The following is a 20376-nucleotide window of genomic DNA, read 5'->3' as shown; positions in this document are numbered from 1 at the left end:
TCAGAAGAGGGGAATTTCGAAGGAAAATACGACTATTGTTAAGAGGGGGCCCACAGCCTGGTTATGCTGTGTACGGCCCTGTCTGCCCATTATTACTAAAATCACATTATTAGCATTGTTATTACTGTTATCTACCTATTTTCCATAAGCACATTATCATTATCGAGATGGCACGTGCCATAGAATGGAAATGGTCATAAAAATGGTCACGTTGTCATGAGTGTCATGCAATTGACAGTCATGAGACTTTTCCCGTCATGTCGGGGTTTGAGATTTAAATAATAACGTTCGTTTCTACTGTTTGCTATACTGGATTTATTTGATATCGTGTTGAATTGAGTAGGGGAGAGATAGGCGAACTGGGCACCATTGCTACGTTCGTTGTATTGAATTGAGAAGTGCTGGGATGGCTCAATCAATCAATGAGTGATCTGGGTACAATTCCTATGTAAATTCCGTAGATGGAAGGGTCCCCAACGCTGTTTAGACTAAAGGGATGAAGGGACTTTTTACTTTTAGTCCTATTTGAGCAGGATAAACAAGGTATATTTTATTCTATGACTAGTTGATAGCTTAACTAACAGGCAGAAGACAGAGATACTGTAGACATAATTGGAAGTTCATTGTTCGTTTTCAAATTCCTAGGATTTTAGATAAAAACTTGAGAAAAACTACGATTTTTTTGTTTTTACTGAGGGTGATTAAAACCTTGCGAATCAGGCCAAATCATGGAGTGATTTTTACTTAGGTAAAGTGAAATATGCTACGTTTCCTGAAATAAAATATTGTTGAAATCATAAAAGAAACAACAACAGTTGATTATTATTTGGAATAACTAGACAATCACTTATCTTGAAAACGGTTGTGAATTTTCTTGACATTTTTTTGGCATAAAACAGTTTTCAAGATTAGTGGATTACGTATAACATTTATTTAACGAATTTTACACAGAATTACACGTATTAAACTTAGAATTAGAAAATCACAGGCAGATAAAAAAGTATTAGAGGGCAATATAACTAACAGAGGAAAGTACAGTTCAGTCCCCTGGACCAATCAGTCAACACCGTTGACTTTAGACCCGGGGGTTCTAGGTTCAAATCCCGGGTAGACCGAAACTTTCTCAGACAATGAACACAATGGAAGGAAGAACTTTGGTAACAATGAATCAACTATAAATTTGTGTACAGCTGTCTCTTATTTAGTACTTTGGGTAAGCTGACCTTGCCACCAAATCTGAGGCGGGAGTGTGAACTTGTGAAAATTCACAAGGAGGGGCTGGAGTGCTAGCTTGGGAAGATTTGTAAGCTGGTACAGATTCAAAAGCTGGGGCTGGTGTGTAAGCTGGGACAGATTCAAAAGCTGGGGCTGGATTGTAAGCTGGGGCAGATTCAAAAGCTGGAGCTGGAGTGTAAGCTATGGCAGCATTTAAAATTGCGTCAAAATTGAGAGCTGGGGAAGGATTGGAAGCTGGGGACCAGTTGAGAGCTGGGATAACTTCATAAGCTGAGTTTTGAGCTGATTGGTAAGCTGGAGCAGAGTTGTAAGCTGGGGCGGGACTAGAAGCTGGGGCGGATTTGTACGCTGAGGCAGAACTAGCGACTGGGGCGGAGTTGTAAGATGAAGCAGAGTTGTAAGCTGGGGAGCTACTAGAAGCTGAGACAGAGTTGTAAGATGGGGCAGAGTTGTAAGAGGAGACAGAGTTAGACACAGGGGCGGAGTTATAAGAGCTGAGACAGAGTTGTAAGATGGGGCAGAGTTGTAAGAGGAGACAGAGTTAGACACAGGGGCGGAGTTATAAGATGAGGCAGAACTAGAGACTGGAGCGGAATTGTAAGAGGAGGCAGAGTTGTAAGCAGAGACAGAACTAGAGACTGGGGCGGAGTTGTAAGATGAGGCAGAATTAGAAACTGGGGCGGAGTTGTAATATGAGGCAGAGTTGTAAGAGGAGGCAGAATACATTTATTTAACGAATTTTACACAGAATTACACGTATTAAACTTAGAATTAGAAAATCACAGGCAGATAAAAAAGTATTAGAGGGCAATATAACTAACAGAGGAAAGTACAGTTCAGTCCCCTGGACCAATCAGTCAACACCGTTGACTTTAGACCCGGGGGTTCTAGGTTCAAATCCCGGGTAGACCGAAACTTTCTCAGACAATGAACACAATGGAAGGAAGAACTTTGGTAACAATGAATCAACTATAAATTTGTGTACAGCTGTCTCTTATTTAGTACTTTGGGTAAGCTGACCTTGCCACCAAATCTGAGGCGGGAGTGTGAACTTGTGAAAATTCACAAGGAGGGGCTGGAGTGCTAGCTTGGGAAGATTTGTAAGCTGGTACAGATTCAAAAGCTGGGGCTGGTGTGTAAGCTGGGACAGATTCAAAAGCTGGGGCTGGATTGTAAGCTGGGGCAGATTCAAAAGCTGGAGCTGGAGTGTAAGCTATGGCAGCATTTAAAATTGCGTCAAAATTGAGAGCTGGGGAAGGATTGGAAGCTGGGGACCAGTTGAGAGCTGGGATAACTTCATAAGCTGAGTTTTGAGCTGATTGGTAAGCTGGAGCAGAGTTGTAAGCTGGGGCGGGACTAGAAGCTGGGGCGGATTTGTACGCTGAGGCAGAACTAGCGACTGGGGCGGAGTTGTAAGATGAAGCAGAGTTGTAAGCTGGGGAGCTACTAGAAGCTGAGACAGAGTTGTAAGATGGGGCAGAACTAGAGACTGGAGCGGAGTTGTAAGAGGAGGCAGAGTTGTAAGCAGAGACAGAACTAGAGCCTGGGGCGGAGTTGTAAGAGGAGGCAGAGTTGTAAGCAGAGACAGAACTAGAGACTGGGGCGGAGTTGTAAGAGGAGGCAGAGTTGTAAGCAGAGACAGAACTAGAGACTGGGGCGGAGTTGTAAGAGGAAGCAGAGTTGTAAGCAGAGACAGAACTAGAGACTGGGGCGGAGTTGTAAGATGAGGCAGAATTAGAGACTGGGGCGGAGTTGTAATATGAGGCAGAGTTGTAAGAGGAGACAGAACTAGCGACTGAGGCGGAGTTGTAAGATGAAGCAGAACTAGAGACTGGGGCGGAGTTGTAAGATGAGGCAGAGTTGTAAGAGGAGACAGAACTAGAGACTGGGGCAGAGTTGTAAGATGAAGCAGAACTAGAGACTGAGGCGGAGTTGTAAGATGAAGCAGAACTAGAGACTGGGGCGGAGTTGTAAGATGAGGCAGAGTTGTAAGAGGAGACAGAACTAGAGACTGGGGCAGAATTGAAAGAGGAGACAGAACTAGAGACTGGGGCAGAATTGTAAGATGAGGCAGAGTTAGAGACTGGGGCTGAGTTGTAAGATGAGGCGGAATTGGAAGCTGGGAGATATTCAGAAGATGGGGCGGATTTGTAAGCTGAGGCAGAGTTAGGAGAGGAGGCAGAATTGTAAGCCGAAGTTAGTTCAGAGTTGTAAGCTGGAGTAGATTCAGATAGGACGGAATTGAAGGCCGATATGAGGGAAGAGGTGTAAGCTGAGGAAGATTCCGAAGAGGGGGCAGAATTGTAAGCTAGAACAAATTCAGGAGCTGGAGCAGGGGTTGAAGCGTAAGCTGGGGCCGAGTTATAAGATGAAGCAGAATTGGAGGCTGGGGCCGAATTGTAAGATGAGGCAGAACTAGAAGCTGGGGCGGAGTTGTAAGCTGGGGCGATGTTGTAAGATGAGGCAGAGTTGTAAGCTGAAGCAGAAGTAGAGGCTGGGGCGGAGTTGTAAGATGAGGCAGAGTTGTAGGATGAGGCAGAACTAGATGCTGGGGCGGAGTTGTAAGATGATAAGTTGTAAGCTGAAGCAGAAGTAGAGGCTGGGGCGGAGTTGTAAGATGAGGCAGAGTTGTAGGATGAGGCAGAACTAGATGCTGGGGCAGAGTTGTAAGATGAGGCTGGGGCAGAGTTGTAAGATGATACTGGGGCGGAGTTGTAAGATGATACTGGGGCAGAGTTGTAAGATGAGGCTGGAGCGGAGTTGTAAGATGAGGCAGAGTTGTAAGCTGAGGCAGAACTGGAGGCTGGGGCGGAGTTGTAAGCTGAAGAAGAACTAGAGACTGAGGCAGTGTTGTAAGCTGAAGCGGAAATAGAGGCTGGGGCGGAGTTGTAAGATGATACTGGGGCAGAGTTGTAAGATGAGGCTGGGGCAGAGTTGTAAGATGAGGCAGAACTAGAGACTGGGTCGGAGTTGTAAGATGATACTGAGGCAGAGTTGTAAGATGAGGCTGGAGCGGAGTTGTAAGATGAGGCAGAGTTGTAAGCTGAGGCAGAACTGGAGGCTGGGGCGGAGTTGTAAGCTGAAGAAGAACTAGAGACTGAGGCAGTGTTGTAAGCTGAAGCAGAAATAGAGGCTGGGGCGGAGTTGTAAGATGATACTGGGGCAGAGTTGTAAGATGAGGTTGGGGCAGAGTTGTAAGATGAGGCAGAACTAGAGACTGGGTCGGAGTTGTAAGATGATACTGGGGCAGAGTTGTAAGATGAGGCTGGGGCAGAGTTGTAAGATGAGGCAGAACTAGAGACTGGGTCGGAGTTGTAAGATGATACTGGGGCAGAGTTGTAAGATGAGGCTGGAGCGGAGTTGTAAGATGAGGAAGAGTTGTAAGCTGAGGCAGAACTGGAGGCTGGGGCGGAGTTGTAAGCTGAAGAAGAACTAGAGACTGGGGCAGAGTTGTAAGCAAAACTTTATTAAAACCCATTTCTCAAGGTTTATAATAAAAAGCTCTTTTATTTTACGTGTCATATTTTTATACGATCGTTTTTTTCTTCTCTCTTCTTCTTTTTCTTCCCTATTTGTTTTCCTTGTTGCTGTTGGTCCAGTTCTCAGGTTAGTACATAAACCTTCACCTATAAAGTATGCCTCGCAGATAAAAATGACCAGTACTCCTGTCCAAATCTCATAGTTAGGTATAAGGTATCCACTGCAATTTTGTAAGTTTCCACGTTAAGGAATAGTGAATCGATAGAAAATAATTCATGGCGATTTTGCCAAGAACGATTCTAGAGTCAGGAGAAGAACTTCTTAGGAATTGGGCAAAAAATTCTCATTTGTCCACTCAAACAAGATCAACCGGGGGATTCAAAGCTTTCCAAGAATTCGACACAATAGTGCCTAACCTAGTAAATGGAGGGGTTATATCTTGATGTTGAGATGAGGGAGGAAAAAATAGGTAAGGAAAAAAGGGATATTGTGGGAAAGGAAAGTAAGAAGGGACGAATGTATGAGGGAAGAACGGAAGTAAGAGAGGGAGAAAAGAGGTATAAGGAAAGAGAGAAAAAAGGGATATTGTGGGAAAGGAAAGAAGGAAGGGACGGATGTATGAAGGGAAAAAGGAGCTGAGAGAGGAAGAAAGGAGGCTACGAAAGAGAGATAAAGGGGATATTGTGGGAAAGAAAAGTAAGAAGGGACGGATGTATGAGGGAAGAAAGGAGCTGAGGGAGGGAGAAACGAGGTAAGGAAAAAGAGAGAAAAAGGGATATTGTGGGAAAGGAAAGTAGGAAGGGACGGGGGTACGAGGGGGTAGCATACTATAGCATGCTATGTGGTTACGCACGATGTCGTGTCGTGTCTCAATAAACAATGAACAAACATACATGAGCTCCAAACTATATCATTAGAGTGATTTCCTGTTAATTGCAAATAATATTGTAGACAAACAACGTATCAATCCAGTGGAGGCGGTTCAGCTTAAAAAGAGAGTGAATAAAATTGACCTTTAATGTTTAAGGCGTCATACAGAAATAGCGGATTTTCAAGCTCTTTTTTGGGGATTCCTTTAATCAAGAACTTTAAAAGACATGTAGAGGTATAGGTATATACTATGATTCATTTTAAACTAAAGTAAGAGCAAATGACTATGTAGTTAAAGAGCTTAAAAAAGCTAAAGTCCAAGTGAGCTACATTGCTGGAGAAATGATCTTCTGCACAACTATCCCATAGCGTGGGATTTGAACCAGCAGCCCCTCGGTTACAGCTCCAATACCTCACCAACTGCGGAGTTGTACATTGAGGCTGAAGTGTAAGCGGGGGCATAACTCAATGCTGGGGCAAAGTTGTAGACTGAGGCAGTGTTGTAAGCTGGAGCAGATTTGTAAGATAAGGCAGAAACAGTAGCTGGTATAAATTTGTAGGCTGGCGCTGAAGCGTAAGTTAGGGCAGAGGCATATCGTGGGGCAGAGTTGAAGGCTGGGGAGTAGCTGTAAGCTGAGGCAATTTCAGAAGCTAGGGCAGATTTGTAGGCGAGCACTGAAGCAGATTCGTAACGTGGGGCAGAGTTGTAAGCTGGGACGGAATGATAAGCTGAAGATGAGCCAGAAACTGGGGCAGATTTGTAAGCCGAAGGAACTCTATTGCGTGGGGCATACTTGTAAGCTGAAGCAGAGTTGTAGTCTGAGGTTGCAGCGTAAGACGTCACCAAATTAGGAGCTGGGACAGTTCTGAAGACTTGTGCTGCGGCGTAAGCTGGGGCAGATTTGTAGGCTGGTGCTGAGGCGTAAGCTGGGGCATACTGAGAACGTGGGGCAGAGTTGTAAGCTAAGGCAAACTCGGAACGTGGGGCAGTGTAAGCTGGAGCTGGGGTGGAAGCGTATGATGGAGTTCCTTCCTTGGTGACGACAGCGTTGAAACCGTACCCGTCATCGTTGTATTGTACGTTTCTCTTGGAGCCGTCCGATTCAACAAGACTGTACTGTCCCTTAACCTGGTCACCGTCTCTGGTTTCGCTTTGGCTCTTGAAGTCTCCGGTGTAGGAGTCGGCTACTCCGTAGGCGAAAGAGTACTTGGCGGAGACTGGAGCCTCTTGGTAGTCTGCGGAGTAACGCGGAGTTGAGGCAGAGTATGCTGGGGCTTGAACTGTGGCAGATTCATAACTGGAAGCTGATTTGTAAGCTGAAGCTGGGGCTGGGGAGACATGTTTGTGTGCATGCACGGCAGCGATGGCCGCAATGAAAATGACGATCTGAAAAACGAAAAAAAAAACACAGTTGTCATAGAAAGAAGAATGGAAAAAGGATGCATTTTTAAAGTACGAGTAAGAATAGGTAGGTAGGTAGGCATACATCTCTCAGTCTATAAACCGAAATAATTGTAAGTAAAATGAATTTGTTAAATAAATCCGGTAGGACTTTGATTTTGACTTAGGAACTCACCTTGGCTGCCATGTTGATGCACTGAGAGACAAATTCAAACTGATACCATTCTGTTAAGACTAGAATTGTTTTATACTAAATAAAATTACGAATTAAACTTTTTGCACCAACACACAATTATTACACCTAGGTGCAGTAAAAGTACCCAGATACTACAACAAAAAAATATTGAAAAAAAACATACAATATTGTGCTCATTAGCTTCCGCAGGGCATATGATCATAACCAACATTGTTTTTATTAAGTAAGGAAAAAGAATAAACTAAGCCCAAGTGTACGTAATCGGACCACCGGTCCAGAATTTACTTTCCTTATTTGCCGACATAATATCCTCTTTTCATTCAAAATAGGTAGAGAAGTGTGTCAAATTATTCGGCGAGGTAAAAGTGGATCAAAAAACTGTCACCAGAGCTTAGACCCGAAGCGAAGCCCCGAAGATATACATAGGTAATAGGTATTACCCATATCGATAATGATCAAGGTAAATAAATTAAACTTATTAAAGCATAAAAAAAGAAGAAAAAAAAAAAAATGATCTGGTTCGACTTACATATACGATTTGGTCTGAACTTGAACTTGCAATATTGTTTTACAATATTTTACATTTTTACATAACACGTAGTTGTAATATTGTTTGCAGTTCTAAACCAATTCCGTAGGATTTTAGATGAAGAATTTTACGGGGCCCGGGCAGTTTGGGGCCCCCAAATGTAGTGATAGGTAGGTAGATAGATACCTATGCTGAAAATATTTCGTTATAATTTGGAGCATTTGCCAAAAAACTAAATTTTCAAAGGCAATTTGTACCATAGAGATCGAGTCTAATATTCTTCACGGGCAGCGAATGTGTTGATGCTTTTTCCAATAATAATAAAATAAATATATTGATGCAATACTTTTTTCACTGCGTTGTTTTTGCTGCTTTCCATTTTGCTCCTGCTAAATAGGGTAACTTTACCCATATCTACCTGTTATTGTTCTAATAGGTATTAGGTAGTTGATGCTTTCTTAGTTTCTTTTTTGAAGGCCAATAAAGAAAGTTTACATTCAATTTGAAAGTTTTTAGAATGTCCACCTACGCATTATACAAAGCTACGTGCCTCCGTTTTAGACTTTTTATTTCTTGAATGCTCGAATTTTGTCATGGACCATTTACACTTAAAGAAACTTTGAAGGATCTTCGTAAAAAAATTTACCGTGTAAACGAGCAACTTTCCGGCATTATGTAAATTTTACAGGCAATTTTTGTCGGGGAATATTTGTTTTTTTTTTTTGTTTTGTTTTGGTATTTTTAAAATTTTTAGGGAAATTTTTTGTGGGGATTTTTTTTTTTTTTTTTTTTTTTTTTTTTTTTTTTTTTTTTTTTTTTTTTTAGCCCAGTCCACAGTAATGGAACAAAAAAAGAGCCTGAGGGGGGTAGATCATGGTTTCTGTTGTCACTTGTCGATCGACAGTAATCCTGCGTCAGTCAATGTGCCATTGTTGGTTTCGCAGCCGGTTGAGAATTAGGTCTATCTTTCTATCAATAACATCCATCTCCGCATCAAACTCCATATCCCTGTCTCCTCACAAAACTTTTCCTTACATCTTCATCGAAGTCATCGTTTTTTATGTAAACGTGTCAAAACTTGTTGTCAAAAAGCATTTTATTTCTCTTCGTCGTCTTTCACACTTTTTTTTTTTATCTCTGGCTTTCCTATCTTCAAAAGTCTTTAATATGGGCCGTACAAGTAATTGAATTCTTCACAAGTTGTGATGTTGTCTTGTGTTTTTTTACTCCTCTTTCTATTTTTTCAAGTTCTTTGTTGATATTATCGATAGGGAAAAGTGCCGCCTCCCTCCAAGATCCCTGCGGAGTTAGTTCGATAAATCATAAAAGGCGGGCAGGTTCTAGTTTTCTTTTATGATTAGTTTTGTTTTTCGTGTCTACGAATAACACATTTAAAGTGATGAGGACATTATTTATGTTGATAAAAACCAATGTGGACATGGTGAATAAAAAAATAAACAATAACAAACATTAACATTAAAATCACCAGTTTGGTGAGACATAGGTATTTTTTTTTTTTTTTTTTTTTTTTAATTTATTAAATTAACATTGGTTTTTTTTTTTTTTTTTTTTTTTTTTAATCTATTAAAGTTGTACCTATTATAACAGAACCCTATTAATTGGTCCACGATATCTCTCTCTCTCTCTCCACCCTCTCTCTCTCTTTCTCTGTCTCTATATCTGACTCTCTCCCTCTCCCACTCTCTTCCTCACTCACTCACTTACTCTCTGTCTCTCCTAGGCCGAATATGGAGCAAACTCAAAATGCCTCCAACTCCAAGAACATTCTACCAAAAAATCTTCCCAAATAAAAAGATGCAACATTCTCTGATAGGGAAAAGGCTTGTGACGTCGACAAGCCCACAACACCGTTCGAAGCTATCAACTAGTCAAAACTGACAGGCAAAAAAATTGGTAGGGGATACAGAAGGAAGCTTCCATGAGAGGCGGACGTATTACGAGGGTTGCAAACAGGGAGGAAGTAGGGAGAGGATGTTTACGTACCCAGGGGAGTACTTTACTCCTCAAAACTTTATTAAAACCCATTTCTCAAGGTTTATAATAAAAAGCTCTTTTATTTTACGTGTCATATTTTTATACGATCGTTTTTTTCTCTCTCTTCTTCTTCTTCTTCTTCTTCTTCTTTTTCTTCCCTATTTGTTTTCCTTGTTGCTGTTGGTCCAGTTCTCAGGTTAGTACATAAACCTTCACCTATAAAGTATGCCTCGCAGATAAAAATGACCAGTACTCCTGTCCAGATCTCATAGTTAGGTATAAGGTATCCACTGCAATTTTGTAAGTTTCCACGTTAAGGAATAGTGAATCGATAGAAAATAATTCATGGCGATTTTGCCAAGAACGATTCCAGTGTCAGGAGAAGAACTTCTTAGGAATTGGGCAAAAATTCTCATTTGTCCACTCAAACAAGATCACCCGGGGGATTCAAAGCTTTCCAAGAATTCGAGGCAACAGTACCTAGTAAATGGAGGAGTTATATCTTGATGTTGAGATGAGGGAGGAAGAAAAGAGGTATAAGGAAAGAGAAAAAAAAAGGATATTGTGGGAAAGGAAAGTAGGAAGGGACGGATGTATGAGGGAAGAAAGGAGCTGAGGGAGGGAGAAACGAGGTAAGGAAAAAGAGAGAAAAAGGGATATTGTGGGAAAGGAAAGTAGGAAGGGACGGATGTATGAGGGAAGAAAGGAGCTGAGGGAGGGAGAAACGAGGTAAGGAAAAAGAGAGAAAAAGGGATATTGTGGGAAAGGAAAGTAGGAAGGGACGGATGTATGAGGGAAGAAAGGAGCTGAGGGAGGGAGAAAGGAGGTAAAGAAAGAGAGAAAAAGGGATATTAATTGTGGGACAGGAAAGTAGGAAGGGACGGGGGTACGAGGGGGTAGCATACTATAGCATGCTATGTGGTTACGCACGATGTCGTGTCGTGTCTCAATAAACAATGAACAAACATACATGAGCTCCAAACTATATCATTAGAGTGATTTCCTGTTAATTGCAAATAATATTGTAGACAAACAGCGTATCAATCCAGTGGAGGCGGTTCAGCTTAAAAAGAGAGTGAATAAAATTGACCTTTAATGTTTAAGGCGTCATACAGAAATAGCGGATTTTCAAGCTCTTTTTTTGGGGATTCCTTTCATCAAGAACTTTCAAAAATAGGTAGAAGTATAGGTACATACTATGATTCCTTTTAAACTAAAGTAAGAGCAAATGACTATGTAGTTAAAGAGCTTAAAAAAGCTAAAGTCCAAGTGGGCTACATTGCTGGAGAAATGATCTTCTGCACAATTTTATCCCATAGCGTGGGATTTGAACCAGCAGCCCCTCGGTTACAGCTCCAATACCTCACCAACTGAACCACTGAGACTGTGAGAAAGACATAGAAGCACGAGAACAAATCAAAAAAGGGGGCAAAAAAGTGTGCAACAAACAACCTCAACGTCTACTTATCACTGGAACTATACATGATATAAATAATTAAATCACTAACTTTAGAATACTCACTTTATACGAAAACTACCCACACTAATGCACTGCTTACAGGGACAACCACAGAGGGGGTCCATCCGGTCCCATTCGCCCCCCCCCCCAAAAAAAAAAATCTTCAGAAGAGGGGAATTTCGAAGGAAAATACGACTATTGTTAAGAGGGGGCCCACAGCCTGGTTATGCTGTGTACGGCCCTGTCTGCCCATTATTACTAAAATCACATTATTAGCATTGTTATTACTGTTATCTACCTATTTTCCATAAGCACATTATCATTATCGAGATGGCACGTGCCATAGAATGGAAATGGTCATAAAAATGGTCACGTTGTCATGAGTGTCATGCAATTGACAGTCATGAGACTTTTCCCGTCATGTCGGGGTTTGAGATTTAAATAATAACGTTCGTTTCTACTGTTTGCTATGCTAGATTTATTTGATATCGTGTTGAATTGAGTAGGGGAGAGATAGGCGAACTGGGCACCATTGCTACGTTTGTTGTATTGAATTGAGAAGTGCTGGGATGGCTCAATCAATCAATCAATGACTGATCTGGGTACCATTCCTATGTAAATTCCGGAGGTGGAAGGATCCCAAACCCTGTTTAGACTAAAGGGATGAAGGGACTTTTTACTTTTATACTTTTAGTTCTATTCGAGCAGGATAAACAAGGTATATTTTATTCTATGACTAGTTGTCTACACTTGTAGAGGTGTAAAACATGAAAATCACTAGAACTTTTGACTGTCGTGATTTTCATTGATTTTGTGCTCGTTGGCAGAGGTGCCAAATTTGACACTGTTGTCAGAGTGAGATTGTACAACAATAGAATTTTAGATGCTAACTGACCAATTCTCCTGCGCTTACAGTTTTACTACTTGTAGCTCCCTGGAGTACCACTACATCAAAATCATGTAAATAAGGTACAAATCCCACCTATATTTCACTCGCATTTTACGATTCCATACCTATCTGTCTATTATTTTTATTTAAACCTATGCTTTTGAAAAAGAAAGGCATTTTATACCTAACTGCCTCCTTTAGAACCAACAAGAGCACCTTAGATTGCAGTCAATAGTGCATTGCCATATTAGCCTTAGAAACTTGGAATACAAGGAATTCTCTTTGATGTTCCAGGCGGATTATTTTCAGTAAATACCTAGGTACCTCCTAAGTCGGTTCAAATCCAACTATAACCGCAACGTCCATCTCCTCCTATGCTCGTATCAAACTTGAAAAGGTCAAAAGCAAGCCTCTTATCACTAGGAATAGGCTTTCCGGGGGATGGCTTTCGCAAACAATTCAATATCAAACGGAAGGAAACAAGCAAAAGAAGATACAAAGGAGGAAAAATAATGATAATTCGTGATGCACGAAACGGTAAAAGAACGGAAAATAAATACAGAACCGACATGGAAAAAAGAGAAAACGGTAGATTAGCACCAGTAGATACAATAGGAATGAAAAAATGATAAAACGAAAGCGGAATAAATCTCTTGTTCTGAAACGAAAACAGATAATATTATAATTCGAATAGCCATTGTAAGCAAGTATTTCACTAAATTGCGGGTTGCATATATTTTCGGGCGGTCTTTTGGGTAACCGATTCAGTGATACCTGTCTACAGTGTCCACTGTCCAACTGTTCAGTGCTACCCTATCCCCCGCCCCGAACTCTCGTAATGACAAAGAAAAATGGTTCACCTGGTATAACAACCTTTTGGCTAGGAACTACCCGTTCCAACTTTCCACAGGTTTGATTTCAATACAGGGTGTGTCAAATGGTGGTGTGAAAATGTAACAATTCTCCGAGACCAAAAAATAATGTTACCAAATGGAAATGAAACGAATAGGTACGGAAGTTATCTGTTTAGTTCTTACGTTCCGGGAACAAAAACTGACTGGAATAAATAGCAAAATCTTCGTTCAAAACTATTCTTTGGAAATGATATCGAAGAATCCAATTGGGCACCTATACAGAACAGACCTTTTAAGGCCAAAGGCCATGAATTATCACCTTATAGGTATTAAAAGTCAAATTTTCTTCTTTTTTCTTTTTTTTTACGGCCATTCTTACAACAAGTTCTAAGTTCCTAGTCAAAAGTTGTAGATTCTTTTTATGAGTTTGTTTAAACCGGAGCCAAGATCTGTTTAAATAGGCAGATAGGCAATTCTCAAGGCCAATTCAGGAACCCTCCAACAAATCCATCCTGTATACAAAAGCTCTAACCTCAGTCCAGATCCTATCTCCGGATAAGCTACCGGTCTGACTTACCGCACAGATAACAATGAGACAACTGTTATTAGACACGGGGCTGCAGTCAGAACACGTGACTTCAGACATATACATAGGAAGGAAGTAGTGGGAGAGAGAGAGAGAGAGAGAGAGAGAGAGAGAGAGAGAGAGAGAGAAGGGTGCATGTTGACTTCCGCTATAGATACGTCACCAGCGAGCATCGAACTCAGGACCTTGGTGGAACGAGAGTTGGAGGGGGGTTCGAGGGGGTGGGGGTGACTTTGTTATCTGATTTGAACAGCTCTCCATAACGCGACGTGGGGGTAATGAATTATCCGCGACTGATCTTGATTTAATGAGCTCACAAACTCGGAAACCCGTGTGGTTAAATGGCTGGAATAGATTTCGGCTAACCAAAGAATGAACAAAATGAGTAAATAGGTACAATATAGCAGAATTTCTGAGAAACTTACTGTGAAGCCCATCAGTTCCGATGGATCACTGAAGTTAGGCAACGCTGTGTACGGTTGGTATTTGGACGTCCCTCCTAAAAATGGATGTTACACACTGCCTATAGGCAAAGTGTGGCATTACTTCAAGGATAACGGCATACTACTTCGTAAAAACAATACTTAAAAAAAGCATTTTTTCAACACAATAATGGAGAGGCCTTTTCGATGTAAATCCACATCAATTCGTTGTAAAGTTCGTTTTCGGAAAAAATTTCTACATCCCGAGCAAATGCCCTTTGTAGCCGAAAAAATGGAGGGGGGGGGGAGATAACAGACCGCGGTGCTTTTATGGAATTATTTGAAATGAAGAGATACCTAGAGAGAAGAGAGAGAGAGACGCATACCTAGCGAGGAAGAGAGAGAGAGATAGAGAAAAAGGGGCTCCTTTAGGGCATTTTTCAGGGGTTCCGTACGAAAAAAATATAGGAAAAGGTTATTTTCTTTTGCCTTCCCTTATGATATTTGCTTGGGTCACTTGGGGATGAGGCAGATAATATGGTGGGATGTTATGAGTATGATATGAAGAAAAAATATAGGCAAGAGAGAGAGAGAGATAGAGAGAGAGGGAGAGAGAGATGGAGAGAGGGAGAAGGGATGTAAGAGAAAAATAGCTATGGAAAACCTATGAACGGCCAAACCGACTTTTTCATTGGTTACAGAAAAAAAAAAATCTCCCTAAATGCAAAATCCTTGTTTGAAATTCCTCTGAATTTCCTTAGAATTCAAGTAGTGTGCTTTTGAAAAAGAAAGGCATTTTATACCTAACTGCCTCCTTTAGAACCAACAAGAGCACCTTAGATTGCAGTCAATAGTGCATTGCCATATTAGCCTTAGAAACTTGGAATACAAGGAATTCTCTTTGATGTTCCAGGCGGATTATTTTCAGTAAATACCTAGGTACCTCCTAAGTCGGTTCAAATCCAACTATAACCGCAACGTCCATCTCCTCCTATGCTCGTATCAAACTTGAAAAGGTCAAAAGCAAGCCTCTTATCACTAGGAATAGGCTTTCCGGGGGATGGCTTTCGCAAACAATTCAATATCAAACGGAAGGAAACAAGCAAAAGAAGATACAAAGGAGGAAAAATAATGATAATTCGTGATGCACGAAACGGTAAAAGAACGGAAAATAAATACAGAACCGACATGGAAAAAAGAGAAAACGGTAGATTAGCACCAGTAGATACAATAGGAGGAAATGGAAAAGTTGAATGGGATTCAAAAATTTGAAAATGACTTTGAAAAGAGAAATCGAAGAATGTCGTGTCGTCTTGTGAACGCCAAGAAGAAGTATCTTTCGGTTTTGGATTGTCTTTTGATTGGACTGTACGGACTGTAGTCTTTAAAACCTGACGACAAATCAAACGGAAATTATTGGCCCTTTCAATTATTTTCCCTATGTTTTTCGGCTCATTGTGACTATGAAGTGCGTAAAGTTGTTGTGTAAATAAACCCAAAATATTGAGGAAAAACAAGAAAAATACATAAAATAAAACACCGAAGAGATAATAAAATAAAGAAGTGAATAAGTGATGAAAAGAAAAATGGTAAACAAACAAACTTGGTAAATAACAGAAATAAGGTAAAGTAGGGTAACTTGAAGCTCCCCGCCAATCTATCACTTTGTTTTGTAGGCTGTGCAAGTGTGCAGTTTAGATGTATAAGTTCCAACTATTAGTTACGCACTACATTTCAATACTACCCTCAGACCGGCCGTTCCGCAAATAAGTAACCGTCATATCTAGTCATTATGAGTTATGAGACTTTAGCGCATTCAGCGCAATGCGCTGTTCATTACTCGTAAATTCAGTACCTCGTTCACCCCGGTTTACCATACTCGCCAAAAGCCACGGACAATATCATTGGGGCCGATTTTCAACTGTTTTGTGTTATGATTCAGGTAGGTATACGAGGAGCCATTAAGCGAGAGAGGAAGAGGAGGGAGACAGAGGGGAAGGAGAGAAAAACTTTTACGAAAAACTGTGTAAACAAAAATAGGATGAGTAAAATGATTTGAAAAATGAAATTTAAGTACATTCGAAGTTTCGAATTTCAGCTATTGAAATAAAAGCTTTCTTGAATTTCACCGCTTTATTTTGTGGAGAAGAAAGGAAAAAGGCCTTCCTCTTTTTCCTTTTCATCTTCTTTTTCTTCTTCGCTTTCTGGGGTTGTTGGTACCTAGAAATTTAAGTACATTCGAAGTTTCGAATTTCAGCTATTGAAATAAAAGCTTTCTTGAATTTCACCGCTTTATTTTGTGGAGAAGAAAGAAAAAAGGCCTTCCTTTTCATCTTCTTTTTCTTCTTCGCTTTCTGGGGATGTTGGTACCTAAAGAGAGACAACACAGCTGTAGCGTCATGTTCATGAAAAAATTGTCGAGATAGGCCACCAAGTGGGCAGCAGAAAACTAACAGAATTCCAAAACTTTCCATTTGACTTGAATTTTGTCTGATAGGCCGGTCGTTGCTTCGAACTCTTGACGTTCGCGCGCCTCCCGGAACGCTTGATAAGGTTGGTACCTAAAGAGAGACAACACAGCTGTAGCGTCATGTTCATGAAAAAATTGTCGAGATAGGCCACCAAGTGGGCAGCAGAAAACCAACAGAATTCCAAAACTTTCCATTTGATTTAAATTTCGTCTGATGGGCCGGTCGTTGCTTCGAACTCTTGACGTTCGCGCGCCTCCCGGAACGCTTGATAAGAGCATAAAGTCACAGGCTATGATAGTATGTTTCCAAAAGCACGGCTCATCATCACTTTCCGTTCCCAAAGTTTCTTTAGGTTTCAGGGGCTCCCTATAGTCCAACCCTTCCCCCATATGGTTAGGGTAACTTGATCCATGTGAAATGAGCGCGTGTGCCCTCAACTTCAAAACTCCAAGTCCGGAAGAACAGCAAAAGATACGCTACTAGCTGCTATTAAGACGGAAGCTATTTCCGACAAAAACAGGTATCGTTTTCTTCAACCCTTCACTAGGAAGCATCGGTGAGTTTCATTGAAAATCTCGTCTATATCATGACAGGTCACAATTGAGCATATTCCTACAAATAAAAGATCAATCCTGTCTTCCTTCTCTCTTCGATTTCGGGACGGTAAGACCTTAGCAGTTACAGTTCTCTCTGTCAAACCTCTTTAAAAAAGAGATCACGTTAAAATTGCCCTATTCAATTCTAGATTTGTATGTATTCCTGATCATTTTCCAGGGAAAAACCAGATTTTCCATGGCGAAAGCAAAACAATACAAATTCATGGTACGAGTATGCATTTGATCAGGAGTTCATAAGAAACTGGACATTTGTGTTACTACCCAAAAGATAATTACCAAATGCTGCTTGCTAACCTCTTTGAAGATTTTGAATTGCCAATAGTATTTTTTGAATAGCGAGAAAATTGCTGAAACCAAGTTTTCTAATGTCTTTTGTCTGTTGATACTCGTACCTTATGTCATGCCTAAAGCTTGACAGTTGATGCTCTGCTATTGTATCATGCTTACCAGAAGAGCATAAAGTCACAGGCTATGATAGTATGTTTCCAAAAGCACGGCTCATCATCACTTTCCGTTCCCAAAGTTTCTTTAGGTTTCAGGGGCTCCCTATAGTCCAACCCTTCCCCCATATGGTTAGGGTAACTTGATCCATGTGAAATGAGCGCGTGTGCCCTCAACTTCAAAACTCCAAGTCCGGAAGAACAGCAAAAGATACGCTACTAGCTGCTATTAAGACGGAAGCTATTTCCGACAAAAACAGGTATCGTTTTCTTCAACCCTTCACTAGGAAGCATCGGTGAGTTTCATTGAAAATCTCGTCTATATCATGACAGGTCACAATTGAGCATATTCCTACAAATAAAAGATCAATCCTGTCTTCCTTCTCTCTTCGATTTCGGGACGGTAAGACCTTAGCAGTTACAGTTCTCTCTGTCAAACCTCTTTAAAAAAGAGATCACGTTAAAATTGCCCTATTCAAGTCTAAATTTGTATGTATTCCTGATCATTTTCCAGGGAAAAACCAGATTTTCCATGGCGAAAGCAAAACAATACAAATTCATGGTACGAGTATGCATTTGATCAGGTGTTCATAAGAAACTGGACATTAAGTGACTACCCAAAAGATAATTACCAAATGCTGCTTGCTAACCTCTTTGAAGATTTTGGATTGCCAATGGTATTTTTTGAATAGCGAGAAAATTGCTGACACCAAGTTTTCTAATGTCTTTTGTCTGTTGATACTCGTACCTTTATTTCATTCCTAAAGCTTGATAGTTGATGCTCTGCTATTGTATCATGCTTACTGCTTACCAGTGTGTCCCCAAGGGTTAGTCCATTTAAAACTTGGAGCATATCCTGCACGATTCCCCTGCATTTTATTTAGCTGGCTTCCCTCTCCCGTCACTCTATCCAATGGAGTAGCCATTTCCTTTTCAACAGATTTCCAATTCTCACATTTATGTATCAGATATAAACTTTATAGGTGAAGTACCTCGTGATAGTGTGAGAGAAAAGCAATTCGAAATTTTACACGAATCGAAAATGTTCACATTAATTTGAACCCCTTCATTTTCCTCTTCAAAAATCTAAAATTGATATTGGTACGAGTATTATTCTTTGTTTGGTCTTCCAGATTTCTTCTAGATTAATTCTAATATTCTTAGAACAAGAAAGGAAATAAGGGATCTTGTATGACTGAAAACATCCAGAAATCCAGACCAATCTAAGACAGAATTCTTCTTTCCGCGTCCATAAGAGAGGGATGTTTCAAATATTACATAATCTCACCATGTTGGAAGGATCCAGCACTCCGTACAGCTAAGCCCACTCTGAGGCTTAGCTGTACTTGTGACGGTCCTAAAAGTTGGGTTAAGCTTATACGAATCTATGTTTGTAAGGATTGGGATTTTTAAACCTCTTGGACGCTCAGAAACAAGGTCTGTGCCCCTTACATCACTTTCATGTCCTAACACAGAATTGTCTGAATTGCTCGTTACAAAGCAAACAAGACTCATCCTTGTGGACCATAAACCTACAAAGCTAGCAATTTAACATCTTCATATCATTTCCAGCCAGGAAACCATCTTAATAGAAATAGACAATAAAGGATGAACACTGCAGTATACCTCCTTAGTATTAGGTTGTCCTGGCCGAACACAGGGCTAAATGACCTCAATTTATTCATGTACAGCGAAATAAAGGACTTCGTTTCTACAATCGTGATTACATTTAGATAACAACAAGTTATTAGGCAACATTTTACAACCTTACCAGGCAAATCCGTTTCCGTGTTGCTGGAACAACCGCGGAAGGACCTAGGCTTTTATTCCCGTTTCAAAATTTCTTCTAAACTCCTTGCGATGAGACTAAACCGTACATTGTCATATTTTCCTCCACATCGCTTGGCATTGTCCCCATGTACATCCAGTCTCCTCTAAGTGTAAACACAACCTCCACATATAACGGAGAAGAAGTTTAATAGCATGTATGTGTTGCACGGACATTTTAATGGCTTATTTTAAAGCTTTCCCTTTGGCAAAGTTGATAAATAGCTTTTTCCACCTCTTATGCTGTATGTAAGTCTTGTATAAGTCTGTACTCGCTTTCATATAATGTTACTGATTACTATGTAGCCCGCCCCATATTATAGGGTAGCACGGGAGATGCTCGCTTTTATATTCGTAAAGTTGCATGATAAAGTGTATGTTTAAGAGTTTTGTTACCAACTTGTGTAGCATGCATAATCCTTGGCTTCCTCAGAGCCATTTCACCTTTTTCTATTATGGATAGAGGAACAAGTAGGGGATTGGTTTAATAGTCACCTTATAACATGCATATTAACTGTTTTTATGTCATACATCTATGTATTCCTTACTTGCAACGTGTGTGTATTACAAACCCCCCTCTTATTTTTACCCGTTGGGTTAGTAGATTCTCAAGCAAACCGGTAATATTGCAAGCTGCAAATGTCTCCAAATCTAAATAATTGTTTGTTTTCTTGTTCGACTCAATGGGTTGTATCAGTTGTATGTGTTTTAGTGTCCAAAGTAGTTTTCGTTTCACAACTTTCTACCTTCTCTGTACGGTTCACCATGAACTTTCGAGTAATCGGAGCTTTTGTGGAGTCTTGTATGTCACTTCGAGAACACTGCCAACTATCCCCAGACTCATTTGGGGTTTTCGGGAGAGAGATGAGAATGTCTTGAGCTCCCCAGATAATTTCAAGTGCCACTTGTACGGAAATATAATTACCCCTGACAGTCATTAGTGGCAGGGTAGGAGGCGTGCATATGAATGAAGTATATGACATATCGGGGAGGTGAGGGGTGGTAATTCCCTCCTCCAGCGCTGTATTTACTGGTAATCTCACTTCATGGAATCCCTCAAGGGACTTTGTCCCATCGTTGCGGTTTTTTCGGACACACAAGTT

At 40.6% G+C, this 20376-nt stretch overlaps 1 protein-coding gene across 1 annotated transcript; it reads right to left on the bottom strand.

The window, feature by feature from the left end:
* Positions 1-1201: 1201 nt before the first annotated feature.
* LOC103518394 (platelet binding protein GspB-like) lies at positions 1202-7175 on the bottom strand. Its single transcript, XM_008483459.2, has 4 exons — positions 7164-7175; positions 5988-6973; positions 2257-4698; positions 1202-1730 (listed from the first exon to the last, which is right to left on the bottom strand). The coding sequence occupies exons 1-4, from the start codon at positions 7173-7175 to the stop codon at positions 1202-1204; spliced, it is 3969 nt and encodes a 1322-aa protein (XP_008481681.2).
* Positions 7176-20376: the final 13201 nt, after the last annotated feature.

This window comes from Diaphorina citri, unplaced genomic scaffold (assembly GCF_000475195.1).
Source record: "Diaphorina citri unplaced genomic scaffold, Diaci psyllid genome assembly version 1.1 scaffold60, whole genome shotgun sequence".
NCBI lineage: Eukaryota > Metazoa > Arthropoda > Insecta > Hemiptera > Psyllidae > Diaphorina > Diaphorina citri.
This window is presented reverse-complemented; position numbering and strand designations above follow the sequence as displayed.